Here is a 19,972-nt window from a genome sequence, read left to right as displayed (position 1 = left end):
ATTTGGTTAATGAATTATAAATCATAAAAATACATTTTTAATTGCTCCATTTTTTTATAATTATATCTTTTGGATTTCAATTTATCAACAAAATAATATTTTCATTTAAATTCCTTATAAAAGGAAGTTATTATAGGAGAATAAAATATGGATATTTATCCTTTAAAGTTTTACAACTCTTATTTAAAAATACTCAATTTAGTTAAAATAAAAAATAATTTAAATAATTGAATAATGAATTTATTTTTTTTTTAAATTATATTATAATAGTGTCGGCGAAATGCTAAATTATATAAGTGAATGCAGTATTTTTTGTTAACATTTGTTTGAGACAAAATCATTAATTATAATAAACAATTTCCCAAAAAGATTAATTCTTTTTCCACCAAACAGAAAAAATGGAAAAAAACAAAAAACAAAATACAATGGATTTGGAAAACAGATTAATACAAAACAAACATTTGGCATATTTTTGGAAAAAAATATTTATTAATTGTTTCAACAATATATTTTATGCGTGTGATTTTCATGTCATCATCATCACTTTGGATATCACCGACTCATAATTAATTCTAAATATGGTCAGTTTCTGTCAAAGCAATAGCATCACCAGCTCATAAAAGAAAATAAAATAAAAAAAAAATTGTCCTTAATTAATAAATTATTAATTTCAATAGAAATAAAAAGAAAAATAACTAAGATATATATATAAAAAAAAAAAAAAAAAGAGAGAGAGTTGTAGATTAAGATGATTAAAGATGAACAGTAGATTTTACTTGAAGGATTGTTGTAGCTGCAAGCTAGTATGTAGCTTTCTTTGCCAACCACTCACACCCACCAACAACTCCATTTCACTTCTGCAGTTTCTTCCTTCTCTCCTATGCTCTTACACGAGATCTCAAAGGAATCAACAAAAGAAACACAACTGAACAAACTATATGTCTTCATCTTCTTCTTCTTCTTCCTCTGATTATAATTTCAAAACACCCATAACCAGAGAGGACTTGATACTTGACAAGAAACACATTTAAAAAAAAAAAAAGTACCCTAACAAAGAAAATTAATTAGTGCATGATCATCCTCCCATCCTCATCTATACATAGATTATATAATATAATTAATAATCCCCCTCTATCTAATTAATCTTTCTTTTGCTAATTAATCTTCAAACCCAACTTTCTTCCAAATTGCATTTCTCACCTGCCTCAAGTCTCTCCCTTTCAGTGTCCTCCCTATTCCTTCATGAACTGAAAAAGAAGCCCCTCTTCTTCTAGCTAAATATTCATGGGGAGGTATCCTTTCATCTTCATCATCACCACCATGGTCATGATCACCATCATACTCACTATCTTGATCTTGATCTTGATCATCATCCTGCTTATGATGCCTTGTGTAGTTATCTTCCCTATAAATCTTGGACCAATCTGGTATGTTCACCGGCAACGACGCAGCGCAGTTCACCGACCGGCTCGTCCTTTCCACCACCATGTTTCTGCCACCTTTTCTTAATGGACGCGAACTGGGTATGATCTTCTTGGCTTCAAATGCCGAAACTCCACTGGAATTATTACTGTTATTCCAAACGTCAGCCTCATCAAAATCAAAAAGATTCTCAGGAGTATTCAGAGAATTGAAATCAGCATCTTGGCTGACAAAAATGAAGCTATTTTTCTCTCTTTTTGCATGGAAAAGTTTGTTGGATGCCATTGATGAGCAGAAGAGAAAGATTTGGGATTTGGGTTTTGGGGTGAGATAGAAAAAGAGATCAGAAGTAAAAGATGAGCTTCTTCTCCTATTTGTCAACACTGGCTTGAGCTCCCAATGGTTGAATTCCTTTCCATTTTTATAGTGGTGTAATGGATAAGCTCTCTCTTTGCACAAGATAACAAGTTTTCTATAAAACTTGTTATAATACTCTTTCAAAGTAATGCTTAGATGCAAGCAACCCCATGTGCCCTAACATGTGGTCCTCCTTTTTTTCATGCACTGCTACATACTTATAATTATATTAGTACAATCAATGATTAAGAACAACACAGTTTCCTTATTTATAAAAAAGGATTTAATTATTTTTTAACAGTATTTTAAAATTATTTATTATAGGAAATATATTTTAAAATCACTTGTAAAGAAAATTTGATTTGAATAAGTAAACATCAAGAATAACATATAAATTTACTATTACAATTCTAGTTAATTATTAATATTTAATAAATTTTAATATATTTAAAATAAATATAATTAAAAATTTAATAAAAATATATTTTTTAATATATATAAAAAAATAAAATGAATAAAAATTATGAGATGAAAGGAGTATATTAGAAATTAATTTAATATTTAACAAAAAAGATTTAATTATTGATATAGCTATTTAATAATATTATGGATAACTTATTGATTTTGTAAGAAACTAGAAGATAATAGAATTATCCCTCTTTGTGCTCAATGGATATTATGAATTTTCCAATAAAAAATAATTTATTAAAACGGTCATTTAATATAAAATTAATTTTATATAAAAACAAAATATATAATTTAAATTAAATATTTAGATAAAATTAAATAAAAATAAAACAAATAAATATATAAATATTTCATCTCAAAATTATATAATTCACTTTTTATATAAAAATAAACTATAGTAATATTATCTTTTACAAAGCCAAATCATTAAATTTAGAGTACGCATGGTAAATAATTTTTTTTAATTAAGTGATGGTTGTTATTATCATCACTTAGAATAGCTACAATTAAGTAATTCTCTTATTACCTTAGAATGACACGTTGGATAATTACTTGTACAAAGTGACACGTAGGAGCATACATATTCTTTTTATATTATTTACATTGCCCGCTGAGAGTGGATAGAATTCAATGTATCCAGAAGGGCGAAACGTGGGCCAATCAGGATGCAGGATCAGCTGCTGAAGGTTCATTGGCTGGTATGGGAAAGCTTCTCTACCACATATGTTTAGTCAAGTTGTGGGCTCCACATCCATCACGGTTTCTTAATTAAAAGATCTAATTGTCCATATCTTGACACGTCACGTGCGGTACCATTTCTTCTTTGTTTCTTAACGTTTTTGTCGCGACCTGATGATTACGTGGCATTTTTAATTTGACTTTGACGTTAATAGAAAAATAACTCTTTTTTCGTAAATTTTAATATATTTATTTTCAAATTTGTTAATTGTCAAATTTTTTGCTATAAATCACGTGAGATGAGATTTGTTCTCTTATAAAAAAACATTTTATGCATGCAAAGGCGATTATCAAATATCTCAATTTAATATTAAATTACAATATTAAAAATAACACTAAAATACCAAGTTGGAGAGAAAATTTTCCAAATTTAAGTTTTTTTAGTAAAAAACTAATCTGAACCAAATATGTATAGATGTAACGTAAAATGATAGTGATCATGTAAGAATTATTATTTTAAGAATTATTATTTTTTATTTGTTATTTTAATATTTTTATTTTTATAATAATTACCTTATAAAAGTAAAAGAATTTTTCTATAATACTTTTATAGCTCACCCATATTTAAAAAATATTGAATAGTATTAATCCACAAATTTTAATTTTTTTTTTAAAATAAAAATTAAAAATTAAAAATAGAATTTAAGATTCTCAAATATATTCAGATGCTCTTCACGTAAATTACACAAATTTTAAATTTAAAAGTTATATACTCCACAATAAGAATTTTCAAAATATTAATAAATAAAGTCAAATTGAGACATTCATGTTAACTCCGCCACTGCCATAGCCCCGTGAAACACGAAAGTTAATTAAACATCCTTTTAAATTTTGTTTTTCTTGTTTTTGTAAAGCATGAGCATCACGTGCTGTGTATATATTATTTATGTATTATTTAAAAAAACATAAAAAAAGGATATAATTAAAAAAAATTATTATTTATTTTTATAATATTAAAAAAAATTAATTAATTTTTTTAATTTTAAAAAATATTTTATCAGTTAATCAGTGTTTTAATTTTAACTACTAAATATTTTATTATTTAATTTTTAAAATTTTAAAAAATTATTAATTAATTTTTAAAATTTTTTAAAATTTTATTAATTAATAATTTCATATTAAAATATTTTATATTTTTTACCGGTTAAAATTAATAAAAAAATTAATTAATAATCTTTTTAAAATTTTAAAAATATTTTAATATATTTTTTAAAATTAAAAATTAATTAATAAATTTTTATATTATAAAAATTATATAATAATTTTTTATAATTAATAGATTGTACATAGAATATAAATGAACCGAGCAAAATTTTGAAAAATTTAAACTTGATTAGTTAAAAAATTTTTGAGTTCGAACTGAATTCACTCATTTCAAATTCGAACCGAATTTAAAAGGTTCAACCTTTAACTCATTTAGCAAATGAAATGTTAAGAAGTTCAACCTTAACTCGTTTAGCAAACGAGTTTAGACGAATAGAGCTTTTATCGAGTTTAATTTTGAATAATTTATTAGCAATTTAATTTATTTACATGTGTAATGAGTTTTAGTTTAAAATTAATAAATTTAAAATTAAAATAATTGTAATTAAATAAATATATTTACAAATTAGTTCATAAACTTATAAAGATGGAGTTTTTAAATTTTAATAATTCAAATATATATAAATTTAATAGTATAACTAAATTATATAGAGTTGAATTTTAAAAAATTTAGATTTGACTTATGAAAGTATATACATATTTAAGTTTATTTCTCTTATTATAATAATTTCAATTTACTTAATGAGACTGTTCATAAATTTATTCGCGAGCCCCCTCGTGAATTCAGAAATGAGCCGAGTTTACGAGACTTGATGAGCCGAATACTATAGAGCTCAAATTTAACTCATTTACTAAATAAGTCTAAAAATTAAATTTGAGTTTGGTTTATTTAGAAATTGAGTCGAGTTTGATCAAATTTTTATCGAATCAAATCTCGAGTAGTTCACAAATAATTTGATTTATTTATATCTCAAATTATATAATGACTAATAGACAATATTATTTATTTTTGCCGCAAATATGAGTACATTTAATAAAGAGATAGAGAAATTAAAACTCAAAATTTCATAAATATAATTAAAAAAATTAATTAAATTATCTCTAAATTACATTTACTTATTTATTCATTTTTAACAAATGATATATAATTCAACACTTACCTATTTACCAAGTAGAGACAGAGCCGCGCTTGGGTCATGGCGATATAATCCCCTTAAAATTTTTAAATTATTTAAGAGTATTTAAATAATTTTTTTAAGAAATTTTTTTTTTTGAAAAATAAGAAAATTTATTATTAAATTTTTTTAAAAAAATTATTACTTCCTATTTACAATTTACACAATTAAAATATTTTTTATTTTATAAAATTAAATTCTTTAATTATTTTATCAAAAAATCTATTAAAGTATTTATATTATTTAATTCTATAATTTTTTAGTATGCGTAAATTTAAGTGTTCATATTATTTAATTTTTATGATTAAAAGTAAAAAATTTAATTAATAATTTTTTTATAAATTATTAAATAATTTTTTTATAAATTATTAAATAATTTAATTTTATAAAATAAAGAGACATTTTACTCTAGCGTTTTTAATATAGAGAAAATTGAAACTTCAAATACCATTTTGGCAGTAATTACTTTATTTTTATATTTTTATTCGATAAAAAAATTATTTTTAATTTTTAAAATTTTAACTTTAAGTACTTTTTTTCTTTTTATAATATTTACAAAAAAATTATTTATTTATTAAAATTTTATATAATAGTTTTTATTAAAAAGTTATAATTATGTTTATGTTAGAGTATTCAAATAAATAAAAATAAATTTTAAATTCTTTAAATCTAAAAAAAACTGAGTTTAATAAATTATAAATTTTTTTAAAAAGATTTAAAATATAAGAAAAATCTAATAAGTTAAGGTATTTAAATTAAAAAAAAATGAAGTAGGTAAATTGAGCTAATTTATAACATTTTCCGATTATTTTGTATTTAATATTGTGAACTTTATCTTCAATATTTATATAGATAAAATTTTATTGAAAGAAGTGAAATTAAAAATTTTATTGAAAAAGTAAAATTGGAGTTTCTAATTTCAAGGATTCGTTACAGTTACCAATTCAATGAATAATTATATACATATATGCAGAAGTTTGAAATTTTAAAGTTGAAAACTAAAGGAATTAAAAGATTTGATTAGCCACATTAAAAGTTAGCTGTAAAAGTGAGTCAAATAATTAATTTTTTACTGGGAGTAGTTAGATGATATGTTAACCAGATGAGTTCAATTATTTAGTTTTGATATTTTTAGAAATCTATTAAAACGTTATTATTTTTTATTTTTATTAATAAAATAATTATTTTTTTTATTTTTATCATTAAAAATATAGCGAAAAATTAAATTGCTCTCTTTTTTTTTCTCCTTTCTTTTTTTATTCACTTATTCCTTCTCCTCCTCTTTTTCTTCTTTCCTTCTTTTTTTATTTTTATTTTTATTTTTCTTGTTTTTAGAAGGAATAGGAGATTCTTCTTATTCATTTTCTTTTTTTCTTTTCGTCGTCATTTCGTTGATGAAAAGAAATGATAAAAATATTTTAATAGATATGAGAAAAAATAAAAATATTTTAATAAATTTTTAAAAATATAGGGACTGACTTGTTAATAATAGTAATATCTAAAGATTAAATAAGAGGTTTTATTTGAAGAATGTTTACTTTTAATTAAAAAAAAGATGAAAATACTATTTTGTTAATAGATAAAAAATATATAAATATTTTAATTGATTTTAAAAATATAAAAAATTAATTTATTAATAATAATAATATTTAAAAATTAAATTATAAATCTGTCTAATAAAACGTTACTTCACATTAGTCTTTATACTTTTTTGTTTTTTAAGAAAGGAAAAGAAAATGAAGCCGGAACTTGGCTTTTAAATTATTTTTCAAAAGCAATGGTTGAAGTAAATTAATGATGTAGGGTAATAATGGTGATCTTGTTAACCCTTTTTTAATTACTCTACAATTGACATAGCTACAAAAAAAATATTAAAAAATGCAATCCTTATCACACCTAATTCTAAGGCAAAAGTTTTATCCTTTTTAACTTATTAGTTAGGTATGCTGTGTATTTTTTTTAAAATCAAAATTATATTAAAAAAATCTGTAAAACACTTACAGATCCATTCTCTCCTAATTCATCGTTGAATCAGATATCATTTTTTAGCAAATGGGATTACAAATAATGTAATCATTTATTTACAAGTCTGCAAAGTTGACAATAGAGTGAGGATTCATAATACATGGAATCATTATTATTATTATTATTATTAAATTATCCATAGTGGCTAAAAATAAGACATCTTTTGCATGTGCAAACTAGGAAATCTAGTGGATTTCACGTTTAAACTTCTTTCTTCATTTCTCATCTCATTTACCTAATTATTCGATTATTAAGAATTTTATAATAATACCAGTTTTTTATCACAAAAATTGCTGCCCAATTTTTCTTGAAATTATCCCCTTCTTGAATTATTTTGGCCGGCAACTCCAACTCCAACTCATTTCGCAAATTGAAAGATCCTTTATCACAATTCAACCTTCTCCAATTCTTGAAGAAATGGTAAGCATTGAGATTAGCCAACATGAGCTCTCTAGGATATTTTACTCACTGTGCCTATTAGCCCATGCTCCTATCTCCAACATGAGCTCTCCAATTCTTGAAAAAATTTTGATTTTTCAATTTTAAAAAATATATTAAAATATTTTTTCATTCTTTTTCACAACCCAATAAAATGCATATTATTATCAGAAGTTAAATGATAAAATGCACATAATTCCAATTTTAAAACCTTAGTTATGAGGCCATCATTACAAGAAACAGTTTAGCAAGTAAAAGATTCATCAACTTCCAAGAGCAATACTACCCATAACCATGTGAAAGAATCAAGATTGGGAGCACAAACTTTTAGAGAGTTGCCCTTAGATGAATCAAATCTTCAATGAATATGAAGTTCTTGAACACCTTCACCTGAGATGCTAAGACCGTAATCCAAAGGAATTGATGAACGTTTCAAGGAGAGCTATTGATATTTGATTTAACATGATCCACTAACCCCTTTAAGGTGTTTCTGTTTTATCCTTTGTCAGGATGAGATCCATCATCCATCCACCAAAAGAGCAATCTTTCATTCCACTGATAAGACTTCCAGATTGGCAATGCAATTGAAGATGGAAAAATGCAATAAGCCAAGTCGCTCACAGCAACTAGATAATGTGGAAGATACATCTTGATGAAAATCTTACTGATATAATTGCTCATCATACAACTTGATGGAAACGAATTGGAGCTGGCAAAATATTTGCTGAATGTTTAGATACCTCATCTTCTTTGCCATCTAATGTAACTAAACGACTGGATGAATTCAAGAAGACTTGCACAACTACGGTTATTTTCAGAAGAAATGAAACCTCACAACCATATGAAACATTATTTACTGGGAATTAATCGTCTAAATTTGACTATTTCTCTAATGTTTCTCTTGCTGGTATTTAAAAGCAACTCTTATTCCTCTCATTATTTGGGTATTAAAAACAAAGGGGACTTGGAATTTTGTGATGTCTAATCCTAACATTTTACTTCATTAACCTTTTAGCAAAAAATCACGAAAGTTGTAATTCCAAACTAGTTCAAGATTAGCTATACAGATCGTTTTTTGACAAACCCAAAAAAAAAGAAAAAATTACCATCGATCCATAAAGCTGCGAAACGCCATGAGCTCATGCCTCATGGTGCGTAGCACCAATGTTCTCTTTGGTACCATGCCACTATAAATAGCAGAACAACCACACACCAATTCTCTCCTGATTCAACTTCCATTTCTTTTTTGGCAAAAAAAAAAAAAATCCATTTCTTTGATAGGAGACCATCAACACATGCATTGCGTATTTAAAGTTTCAACAATTGATCAGGTGATGTGTAGTGGCAGAATCAACCACAAATCTGCAGCAACACCGTCGCCCTCCAGCCATACATATTCACATACGAATACCTGAAATAGTTACTTTGACTGCCACCAGAACTAATTAGTTGCACCATCCCTCAAATAATTCAATGTCAGGAGCATGGATCAGCAAGAAAATATTGAAACTGAATTTCTTAGGAAGACAAAAACATCAAAATACATTCGGCTTTGTGGCATTAGTTCTCCCATGGAAGCAAATAGAACACCTAAACAGCCACAAGTAGAGCAGAGCCCAAAGCTTTTAAGCCGCCATAATTCTACCCTAAACAAGTCTGGTATTATTTGGAAAGAAGGTGAACCCTTCTGAATGTATTTGCACAAAGCAACAAATATTCCTCCAAAGTCAAATATGAAGATTTGAATTTAAACAGTATCCCATGAAAAAGCTCATTTTGCTTTAGGTTCTTTATCTGGTAGGACATTATCTGGAAGTACAAGTTCAGGAGGAGTTTCCCGAACAACACCCAGCATTGAATCATACTCCTCATCCCGACGAGCAAATTTCTTGCGGAGTACCTTCTCAAACTCAATCTCATCAAAAGGCTTTGCATTCTCAGCAGCATGAACCTGTGCAAGATTGGAATAATTGGTGGCTGACTCCGAAATAAAGGCAATCTCTTCATCAGTTAGCTTTCTCAAAAACTTTGCTGGATTGCCTCCCCACACCTGCATATATTACTAACAAATTAATCTTGGAATTTAAGATTGTCTTAAAGATTTACTTTAATTAAAATAAAAAAAAATCCAAGAAGCAATATTACTGAGTAAGGAGAAACAGTCTATTCAACATATGTCAACTAGGAAAACTTTAGAGGACATTCGATTAAGGGACGAAAACAAGGAGCTCTTTCTACTTTCTTTTTATTGGAAATGAATACTAATAGTCAAACTTACTGCTTCGACACATAACCCTAGATCTAATCACTTAAATTATAGAAGAGACAAAGAAGATAAAGAAAGGAAGCAAACAAGAAGAAGAAAAGTGGCATGACAAATCATCTTTTTAGAACTTTTTCGACTCCAGGAATAGGCAACTCGAGTAAAAGGTGGTTCAGAATCATAAAGAGGCAATAGCTATTCCATTACCATTTTAATTTGCACCCAACTATCAGAAAACTTGTTGGGCCACCATCGTTGAACATACCAATCCAATTATTCGTCATTCATTGGCATATTTAAGCTACTAATCCATGTACTTTGTTCATAAACAATAACAACATCCATTAAATTGTCATATGAGCAGAGTACGTGTAAGGCATTTCCCAACCTGCTTTTTTGATTAATGTTCAATACATTTTCACCTAAAACTTCAAAATTAAACAATTTCTGATATACATTAAGGGTACTTAAATATTTCATTTATGTTAAAGGCTTAAAGCCTAAAAGCATCCTCAACAAATATGTTGATGCATCCTGTTGGAGACTAGTTTTGAATCGTCTGCTGACCAACTGACAAGAATATAACCATAGAAAAAATAAATGGACATCCTCCTGCAAAGACACCAAGTGAGAGAGTTGAAGTCATACCTCTCCAGCAGGAATCCTAGTGTTCTGTCTCACAAGGGCTCCAGCAGCAACCATGCCGTGTTTCTCGACAACAACACCATCAAGAAGTGTTGCTCCCATACCAACAAAAGCTTCATCCTCAACAGTACATCCATGTAAAACAGCACTATGACCTGCCCATTTCAAATTTTAGATCAGAAAGAGTCTAAGCATGCGTCAGGTTGGTTAATAATTGACTATATGGCCTCCACCATATGACTTACCTACAGTAACATTGTCCCCAATTATAGTTGGTAGCACCTTCCCACTTAGATTAGATTTTGCCACATGCACGAGGGAATTATCTTGTATGTTAGTTCCAGCTCCAACACTAATTCTGTTCACATCCCCTATCCACAAAGCAAATTGTGCAACATTATATAAATGAAACAAAAAAAAAGATACCAGAAACAAAGAATTTTCTGGAATTCACATACACTCGAACATATAGAACTTACGAACAAACTTGTAAGTTGTATCTCGCAATGCGCAGGCAATTAGAGGGTTGCAACCTTTACCTTCAGCTAGGGCGCTCTAAAATATGGGACTAAATATTCAGAAGATAGTCATATGAACTAATGCAATGATGATTTGGACTCTTCTATAAATTGTTCAGACGTTCATCATCTTCAAATAACCACTAGCTAGTCAAATCATGAAGAGAAAATACAGCATATTTGAAGTTTTGAATAGATGCAGCTGGCAGAAGTGGGAAAAGGAAAAATGAAGAAAGGGGAGGAGAAAGAAAAACCTGTTTGAACTAAGAAGTCAATCTATGGCAAAATATTTGGGCCCACCAATTGGGCCCATTTCATTTGTCATTATATAACTATTATCACCATAACCTAACTCATTTCTCTGTAATATTAGGCATGAAAATTGATTCAAAGGAAGGCAACTCATTTAGATCACCCAGGTTAATCCATTTCCTAGACTTTCCACTTTTCAAAAAAAAATCAATGACAGTTTGGTAAGGCTCAATATAGACGAAAGGAGATCATAGCCAGTCACTATTCTCAAAAAAGAAAAAATAATAATAAAGTAATGTTTTAATTCACTGATTAGTCAACATAGGAAAGATTAAAAAAAAAGGGTAAGTATATAATTTTGGTAATGTAACTAATATTTTGCAATGAATTAAATATCAAGAAATTCTTCCACATCAAACTTCAAAAATGAAACAGAGAGAGAAACTCAACCTATTCAAATATGGCTGTTAGATCTGCCGAGTGGAAGGTTCCTAATTTCAACCTATATATCCACTTGCATATGCTTCTTGTCAAAAACATGCAAGAATGATGAACCCCATCAATTCACTAGAGGTATATTAGAGAAGACACTGAAAACTAATCACATTAATGTTAAGGGGAAAGGTACAATACAAGCACTGTTATTCCAACAATAAAACTTCACATCATATAAGACATCAGTCTTCTCCCCTCGTAGAAAGATTGGACACCATTACATCTTCCGTACACAGACAGAAAAGAGGATTTATTTTTATCCTGGGACAGGGGAGGTCTTCAACGATGTACAATTAATAAACAAAATAAATAAATAAATGCATCATATAAGTAAATGCACCATACATGGTATAAGAAGTTTTAATAAATGATATAATACCTCTCAAGACACATCCATACCAAATAGACGATCCTCTTCCAACTTGAACATCCCCAATGATAGAGGCACTAGGGGCTACAAATGCATCCTTATCAACCGCAGGGGCTTTATCAAATATGTTCATAAGAGTCCGATGTCTAGACACTAAAACATAAATGGAATGAGTATATAGATACATGCCAACTATAAGAATAAAAACTACGTTATATTCCTCAATGTCAAAAATAAGAAGCCAAGCAAGTTATGATAAGACAATATTATACCAAGAAAAGCAGTATCATTGTGTGCTACCATTTCCAATGATTTAGGTAATTGCAAATTAAGGAACTCGGATAGACTTTTAGAACAGATTATAAGCAGAAATAGTTTGGACTAAGGAACATGCAACTAACAAACACAAATAACTCAATTGCATAAGCAGAACTCAGAACTACTTTAAACAATACCGAAGGTGTACAATATCCTTCATCAAATTTCCACCAAGATGAAATGTGCTAGCATGTCTTTTAAGTAATTGTGCGAAAGATACATCTGTTCTCCAAACTGAAAAATCCTCCTTGTTCCATATGGTATTTTTTGAAACAATCAAACTTCATAAGATAGCTATTCCTCAATAATTCCCTTAGGTTTCAGTTTTCACAACAATAGACTAGCATATTTAACATACCATCATAACGATCACTGTCATTAAGAATGAATATCTTTTCAAATATCATCATCATTTACGTTAAAATGTCAGTTAAACGTTCACAATAGAAGGCTTGAAACAAACACTGTCTAGTCAACAGGCGCAAGCTCCACTAAATTCTCAGTTATCTAGACTAAGCAAAAACGCGAACATAACACGAATAACACATTTCACAAAACTGATCTAGTTTTAGGGAAAATTGAAACATAAATACAAATTGACATCAAGTCATCATATAACCAGCAAATCGATAGAGGGAAAATAGGTGAGATCTAGGTATTAGAGAAACGATGAACTTACGTTGCTCTTGGAAGTAGTAGTTGCCTTGGAGGCGGCAACCGAGGCGATCAAGGGCTTGACCGGTCTCGCGAATCCAGAATCCGACGGTGTATATGGCTTTGCCAAGGGTCCCCATCTTCTTCCTCCGGATTGATGGGCGATTATCTCCGGCGTCTGAGGTTTCAGTGAGTAAGAGAAATGAGCTTGGTCGAGGAGTTGCGGACCTCTTCGAGTTTCAGCTGTGTGTGCGTGTGCTTAAGAGACTGAGGCCGTGAGAGAAGCAGGAAACTTTTAACTGCGGTAGAAAATAGAATATCCCATAGATGTGGGAGGACAAAATGGGGTTTCCGTGCACATTGATTTACCAAGACTGCTTTGATGATTGTAATTAGTTATTAATTAATCAAATAAAACGCAATCAATTGCACCGAATTAAAAATAATTCAGCTTAAATTTTGTTTTTCATTCAATTTAAATTATTTGATTTAGCCATCGAAATTGAGTAAATGATCAGTTATTTAATAATTAATTATTAAAAAATAGAACATTAGCAATTGAAAATATGAGTTTTAATTATAAAATTAAACAGGCTATCTATTATGAATTTTACACTGACAATATAAAAAAATTATATAAAGAAAGTGCAATAGCATATCAAAAGTGTAAATTTTTATATTATGAATACAAAATTAATAATAAATAGTGGCATGTAATGAAACATAATGTTTTTTTTTTCAAATCAAAAAAGCATTTTATTAATCTGAAAATTTTAAATTAGAGAATTTAAATGGCCAGGTTTATCCACACACTCAATTTAAAAACAATATTAAAATAAAAAGCATCACAAATAGAGCGTGAGTTTCATACTCAACTTTAAGTTTAATATATACAACCATATTAGCCTGTAATGAAACATATTATTAACTTATTATAAAAAATTTTTTCTTATGCTCAGAGTTCAAATGGAACCTTGATCTTTCATTTAATGCTAGTGAAATTATGCTCATGATTATTAAAATTTTAAATCTAGAAAGAGTTTCATTTAATATAAATTAATTTTATATTAAAAATAGTTTTTAATTATTAAATCAAAATATTTTATAGTTTTTAAAAGTAATTAAAATATTTATGAAATAAGATATAACCTTTTTTTTTTTGAACTGTGAAATAAGATATAACTTTAAATATAGATTAAATTCATTTTAACGTAAAATTGAATTTGTAATAATTACATTTAAAATACTTATAATAAAACAAATTCATGGACCAAATTTGGCCCGATAGAAAGCATGGTAAAACCCCAGGACAAGTTTGTCATTTTCCACCTGTCTGCAAAACCCTAACTCTCTCATCTATATCTTAACAAAATTTCAATCTGCCATTTTTCTGCGCCTCCATAACCACCTTCGGTTTATACACCTCTCTTTGTGTTCTTCCTTTCAAACCCTTAACACCCAATCTCAAAAACCACTATGCCGCCAAAGTTCGATCCAAGCCAAGTGGTGGACGTTTTCGTCCGGGTCACCGGAGGTGAGGTCGGAGCTGCATCATCTCTCGCTCCAAAAATTGGTCCTCTTGGTCTCTCTCCAAAGAAGATTGGTGAAGATATTGCCAAGGAAACGGCCAAGGATTGGAAGGGTCTACGTGTCACCGTCAAGCTTACTGTCCAGAACCGTCAGGCTAAGGTCTCAGTGGTTCCTTCCGCTGCTGCTCTTGTCATCAAGGCATTGAAGGAGCCTGAGCGTGACAGGAAGAAGACGAAGAATATCAAGCACAGTGGAAACATTTCGCTGGATGACGTGATCGAGATTGCTAAGGTAATGCGGCCTAGATCAATGGCTAAGGACTTGAGCGGGACCGTCAAGGAGATATTGGGAACTTGCGTGTCTGTTGGGTGTACAGTTGATGGGAAGGACCCGAAAGACCTCCAGCAGGAGATTACTGATGGTGAGGTTGAGATTCCTCTTGATTGACTGGACTAAAGAAATGGATATTTGTGCTTCTTTTTTATAGAATGTTTCGCCAGATTCTGGGTTTTTGTTTAAGGTCCTTAGCAAGTTCTATCAATTATTGAAGTTTTGTATGAATGAGGATATCTAATGTTATCATTCTAGCGTTGTTGGATAATGCTTTGCTTTGGATTTTAGCTTTATAAGGGATTTCTTATTCAATAGATGAATGATCTTGATTTTGTGTTTCTTTTTTAATTTAGTTTCTGATATTGATTACTTTAGCGTGTTTGATTTATTGTCGGGCATAGGATTAATAGAATTTCATGAGGATCCTACTGGAGCTCTAAGGTTTTTCTTTGTTCAACCTGAGTGATAGAATTAGTAATATCTGATGTGCAATGATAATTTTCTCTTTCTGGATAATCTAATTCCAATGCGGATTTGATTTGTGGTTTTGGAATTTATATGTATTAGTAGTAGTCCTGTTTTGCTGTTATTATTTGTAGTAATCAATTGAATGTTTGTGAAATGACGATCTTATAAATATATTATTAGCTTTGGATCCACGGACGTTGTTGATAAAATATGAGTTTATATGTTGTTCTATCTTATTCCTGGTTTATTATAGGTTTTATTGAGTAGGCGAGATCAGATTCATGCTGTTTGATCTGGTGTTTTTTTTTTTTCTTTTTCTGTTTGCCTGGTTGTAATGATGGGGTTCTTATCCTTTATGAAGGCTTAGGTTATGTTCCTTTTGGGTTGGGGCCTTGGGTACTTTATGTTTCGGCTTTCTTATAATTTTTGGACAAAGATTATTGTAGTGTTTGTCAATTTTGGAAATGTAGGGATTTTGGAATTCATGATGTAAATCCATTCAATTATTTACTCAGTGTCCTTGTGTGAATGCAGTAGTATTTATTCTTACTGTATATATACTACTTGAGTTTTGGAAGAATGTGCTATCAGTGTCTACATAAAATTGACAAGATTAGTGTAAATTATATTGTCTAATATGTGTTGCTTTCTTAGAACTCTAAGTAAAGATTAGTTCACTGGTTTGCTTCTAAGATTGGTTGCCTCAAGAAATTAGTATATTGGTATGTTGATATATTTGACTTTTACCTTTATCTTTCATGAAACATTCTGTTATGGAAAATTTATAAGGAGGACTTAATTTGCGGAAGAATTAATTCTGGGATTTGGTTACTAATCCTGTTGTTATTTGTTGCGATCATAATGATTTTGAAACATGTTTTGTTTCCTATTGTTTTTTCCAATAGGTTGTTGCGATCATAATGATTTTGAAACATGTTTTGTTTCCTATTGTTTTTTCCAATAGTTCTTGGATAGACCTCGAACTATTGTTTGCAGTCTGTTTGATTCTGTTAGTGAGTGCACACGTGTTGCAAAACTGATTTGAGTGCTAATTAGGCTCTTGAAATGCTATGCAAATGGCTTTACACGAAATATACTATCCTGAGACTTGACGAGACTAGACTTGTTGGTTTTCCACTCTCTAGAAGTATTGATTGTTAATTTTTAGTTGGCCATTTGCATGATTTTATATGCATTCGCTTGCCGAAGTGTTTGATATGTTATTAAAATGTTTAGGAAAATCCAAGCATGGTAGTATCATGTTGCAAGTTGAGAACTAGGTTGTAATGCATCAAGAAAGTTGCTGATCCTGCCTGAATTTTTGAGTGAGACTCTTTAGGCCATCTCCAACACTGCCCCAAATCTCATTTTAGCGTTTGAGTGAGACTCTTTAGGCCATCTCCAACACTGCGCCAAATCTCATTTTAGCGTTCGAGATGGTCTCGAACGCAGCACAAAAAAATCTCATTTTAAGCGTTGGAGATGGCCTCGAACACAGCACAAAAAAATCTCATTTTAGCATTAGAGATACTTATTTTAGCGTTAGAAATGGCTTCAAACGCATCACCAAAATCCTACGGGATTCACAGACCTATGGATTTTGGTGCTGGGTGTGGATTTTGGTGCTGGGTGTAACATTGTAGTAATACCATATTTTTTTTTCTTTTGTTTTTTTTTAATTTATAATATAATTCAAAATTTATAACTTTTTCTATTTTTTTTAATTTATAATATAATTCAAAATTTATATATTTTCAATTAAGTTTAATTTTTTTCACTTTCATAATTTATTATATTTTTAATTTATTTTATATTTTTATAATTATTAAAATTTAATTTAAATTAATATATTTTTAATTATCAATAATATTTATGATAAATTAATTTATTTATAATATATTATATAAAATAAGTAGAGGGATATATATATTATGATTAAACATTATATATTAATTCAAAATATAATTATTAACGGCACATTAAATATTATATATTAATTTAAAATATAATTATAACGGCACATTAATATTCAAGAAATATCATATCTGGATTTAGTGATATCTCAAAATATTGACTATATATATTAGATGTGGATGATGATGGTACGAGCAATTGAATTGGTAATATAATTTAATATAATATTAAAAAGAGTGAAAAATATAAATAAAATATTTTTTTTGTGTTAAAAATGATGAAAAAGATTGAAAATAATATTATATTATTTTAATATTTTATATTAAAATAGCGCAAATGGTGCCGAGATAGCCTTCGTTAAAGGTAATGTTCTAATGTTCAGCCAGCCTTTGTGATTAGGTTGCAACCGTAATAAATCCTCGCCTTTCTGCACTGCACCTAATTAATTGTGAGCTTTTTTTTTACCACACAACCAAGTTCAATACTTGGTGCATTGTGCTCGGCTGATTGAATTTTCTTAATAATTAAATATAAAAAATTTACATGCCTGTTTGAAATTATAATTCTAATATTATCAATATTAACAGTTGAAAAAAGATGTATATACGTATCAAAATTAACAAAATTAAATTTAATCTATTTTAATTATGAAAATGAAAATAGTAAAATAATGAAGAATTTTTTAACAGGATCTAAACTGATATTTCTTAAAGATTATTTATTTAACCTTGCATATCTTTTTTGTTCTGAAATGATGTTTTTAAACAGATACCAAAACATTCTATCACAAGTTGTTTTCTCTTTTCAATTTCTGATATGTATCAGTTTTTCTTATATTTTTTATGTCCATCTTCACATTCCTTGTCCCTATTAGGTTTTCTGCCTCCTCTTCTCCTACAACATTGAAAGGAAGAAGAAGAAGGGGGACGTTGTAGCTAGAGCTTTCAGATAATTTCCTTAAGGTCAGCAAACTATAAAACAGAGAAGATGACAAGTTTCCATTCTTGGGCTTCGCTGCTCCCATCGTTTACCCTCATAACTCTCTTGCCCTGGAAACCATCAGCCAAGAAGGTACCCATAAACACGAAGATGAATCATAATCTCAGATGTTTTTGCCTTGCAATGGTGGATTCCATTGTTTGCCTCTGCAGTCTGCATTACCACGTTAAAATATCAAAAGGCAAAAAGCTCCACTTGGGATCGCTTGCACATGAGCTGATAGGTTTAGCAATTCCTCTCTCTGCTGTAGATATTCAGATGTAAATTTTATAGATAGTTTTAATGTAAATATAATTATGGAAAAAACTTCTTCTATTTCCTATGAGATTACTTTCTTGAACATTGATACCTTTACAAAGCTCAAGCTTCCCCTCTCCCTTTAGGCCCTTCTCAAAAAGGCTAGTTTTTTCCCGACGCTTATACAAAAAAACAGGTTATTGGAGAGACTTATTCATGGAAACGTCTTTCAACGAAAATTTTTTGATAAAATTGATAATATGCATAATTTTATTTTAATAGTCCTTTTTAAGTAGAGAACTAGATAATGAAAATGAGTAATGCGTTTTAAATCACTAAACTAATAATTCTAAATATTCATGAGTGATTTCTTCTGTTCAAGACCCCACTAAAAGGAATTAATTTCCCGTAGCCGTCCCTACAGGCTTCCAAGCAATGCTTAGGAGAGTGTATGGTCAGTTCCTTTGCACGTTTAACAAAATTTTCCCGCTCCACCTCATTTCCCACGTGTGTTTAGCTTTATGAGCAGTGACTAAACTCCCAAATCTTCAGCAATCAAATGTATAGATCCAACAATCAAGTTCTTATAAAAGGGGAGCTCCACCAAGTTGTCTTCCACTGCCACCTGATACAGTCCTACTGTGTACTGCAAAATCTCCCAATCAGTTCTCTTCATCTGGGGATATTTTTTTTTTATCCGTCTTCTTGGTCTTGAAAGTGTAGCGGAGAAGGACTCTGTTTCTGAAATGGCAAAGCAGATTAAAGATTTGAGTTACTGGGTTGAAGTTGCACCAGCCCCTTTCATATCTCTACACAAGACTGCTAATTCTCCTGGGCTTGAGAGCATTACAGAAGAAGAGACTGAGGGTAGAGAAGATGACTCTGAATCTCAGTGCTCCTCTGTTTCTATCTTTGTCAGAGTTCTAAAATCCTTTGTAATCAACTTGTTAATAGTTTATTAATAGAATATTAAAATCTTATTTAGTTTAGGTAACTAGTTTTAAACACTTTAAATTTACATAAATATTAGTAAGAAAGTATAAAAAAATATTTCGCTTATTTTATAATAAAATTTATATTTTAATTTATATCAAAATAATAATTTAATATAATTTTTTTATTAATATTTTTTAATAGCCTCTGAAAATTATTACTATTTATTAATTTTTTCTCATTACCATTTGTTAATTTTTTGATGGAGAAGGCAAGAATCAGAGGCTTAGAAAGTTAAAAGTGGACATGTGAAACTTTGAATTATTCAGTTTCGGACCAATCCATGTTAATTCCTTCTTACTTGCCTTTTTTTTTT

The 19,972-nt window shown here is 29.1% G+C and overlaps 3 protein-coding genes across 3 annotated transcripts; 1 reads left to right on the top strand and 2 right to left on the bottom strand.

The window, feature by feature from the left end:
- Positions 1–720: 720 nt before the first annotated feature.
- LOC110620577 lies at positions 721–1,878 on the bottom strand. The gene has a single exon (XM_021764372.2). The coding sequence runs from the start codon at positions 1,705–1,707 to the stop codon at positions 1,159–1,161; it is 549 nt and encodes a 182-aa protein (XP_021620064.1). The 5' UTR covers positions 1,708–1,878; the 3' UTR covers positions 721–1,158.
- A 7,280-nt stretch (positions 1,879–9,158) lies between these two features.
- LOC110621266 (gamma carbonic anhydrase 1, mitochondrial) lies at positions 9,159–13,466 on the bottom strand. Its single transcript, XM_021765473.2, has 5 exons — positions 13,208–13,466; positions 12,220–12,363; positions 10,821–10,946; positions 10,579–10,730; positions 9,159–9,717 (listed from the first exon to the last, which is right to left on the bottom strand). Exons 1-5 carry the CDS (start codon positions 13,320–13,322, stop codon positions 9,439–9,441), a joined length of 816 nt encoding a protein of 271 aa, XP_021621165.1. The 5' UTR covers positions 13,323–13,466; the 3' UTR covers positions 9,159–9,438.
- A 1,053-nt stretch (positions 13,467–14,519) lies between these two features.
- Positions 14,520–15,393, top strand: LOC110620175 (60S ribosomal protein L12). The gene has a single exon (XM_021763794.2). It carries the CDS (start codon positions 14,659–14,661, stop codon positions 15,157–15,159), a length of 501 nt encoding a protein of 166 aa, XP_021619486.1. The 5' UTR covers positions 14,520–14,658; the 3' UTR covers positions 15,160–15,393.
- Positions 15,394–19,972: the final 4,579 nt, after the last annotated feature.

The sequence above is a fragment of the Manihot esculenta genome, chromosome 8, assembly GCF_001659605.2.
Source record: "Manihot esculenta cultivar AM560-2 chromosome 8, M.esculenta_v8, whole genome shotgun sequence".
Lineage (NCBI taxonomy): Eukaryota > Viridiplantae > Streptophyta > Magnoliopsida > Malpighiales > Euphorbiaceae > Manihot > Manihot esculenta.
The sequence above is the reverse complement of the archived record's forward strand: the minus strand, read 5'-3'. Positions and strand labels throughout refer to the sequence as shown.

Excerpts from the sequence above, each read along its gene's own strand:
- LOC110621266 (XM_021765473.2), bottom strand. The coding sequence starts at position 13,322 with ATGGGGACCCTTGGCAAAGCCATATACACCGTCGGATTCTGGATTCGC. Across the intron at positions 12,364-13,207 it reads CTACTACTTCCAAGAGCAAC|TGTCTAGACATCGGACTCTT; the intron begins GTAAGTTCATCG and ends TTTATGTTTTAG. Across the intron at positions 10,947-12,219 it reads GTATGGATGTGTCTTGAGAG|GGGATGTGAACAGAATTAGT; the intron begins GTATTATATCAT and ends CTTTGTGGATAG.
- LOC110620175 (XM_021763794.2), top strand. The coding sequence starts at position 14,659 with ATGCCGCCAAAGTTCGATCCAAGCCAAGTGGTGGACGTTTTCGTCCGG.
- LOC110620577 (XM_021764372.2), bottom strand. The coding sequence starts at position 1,707 with ATGGCATCCAACAAACTTTTCCATGCAAAAAGAGAGAAAAATAGCTTC.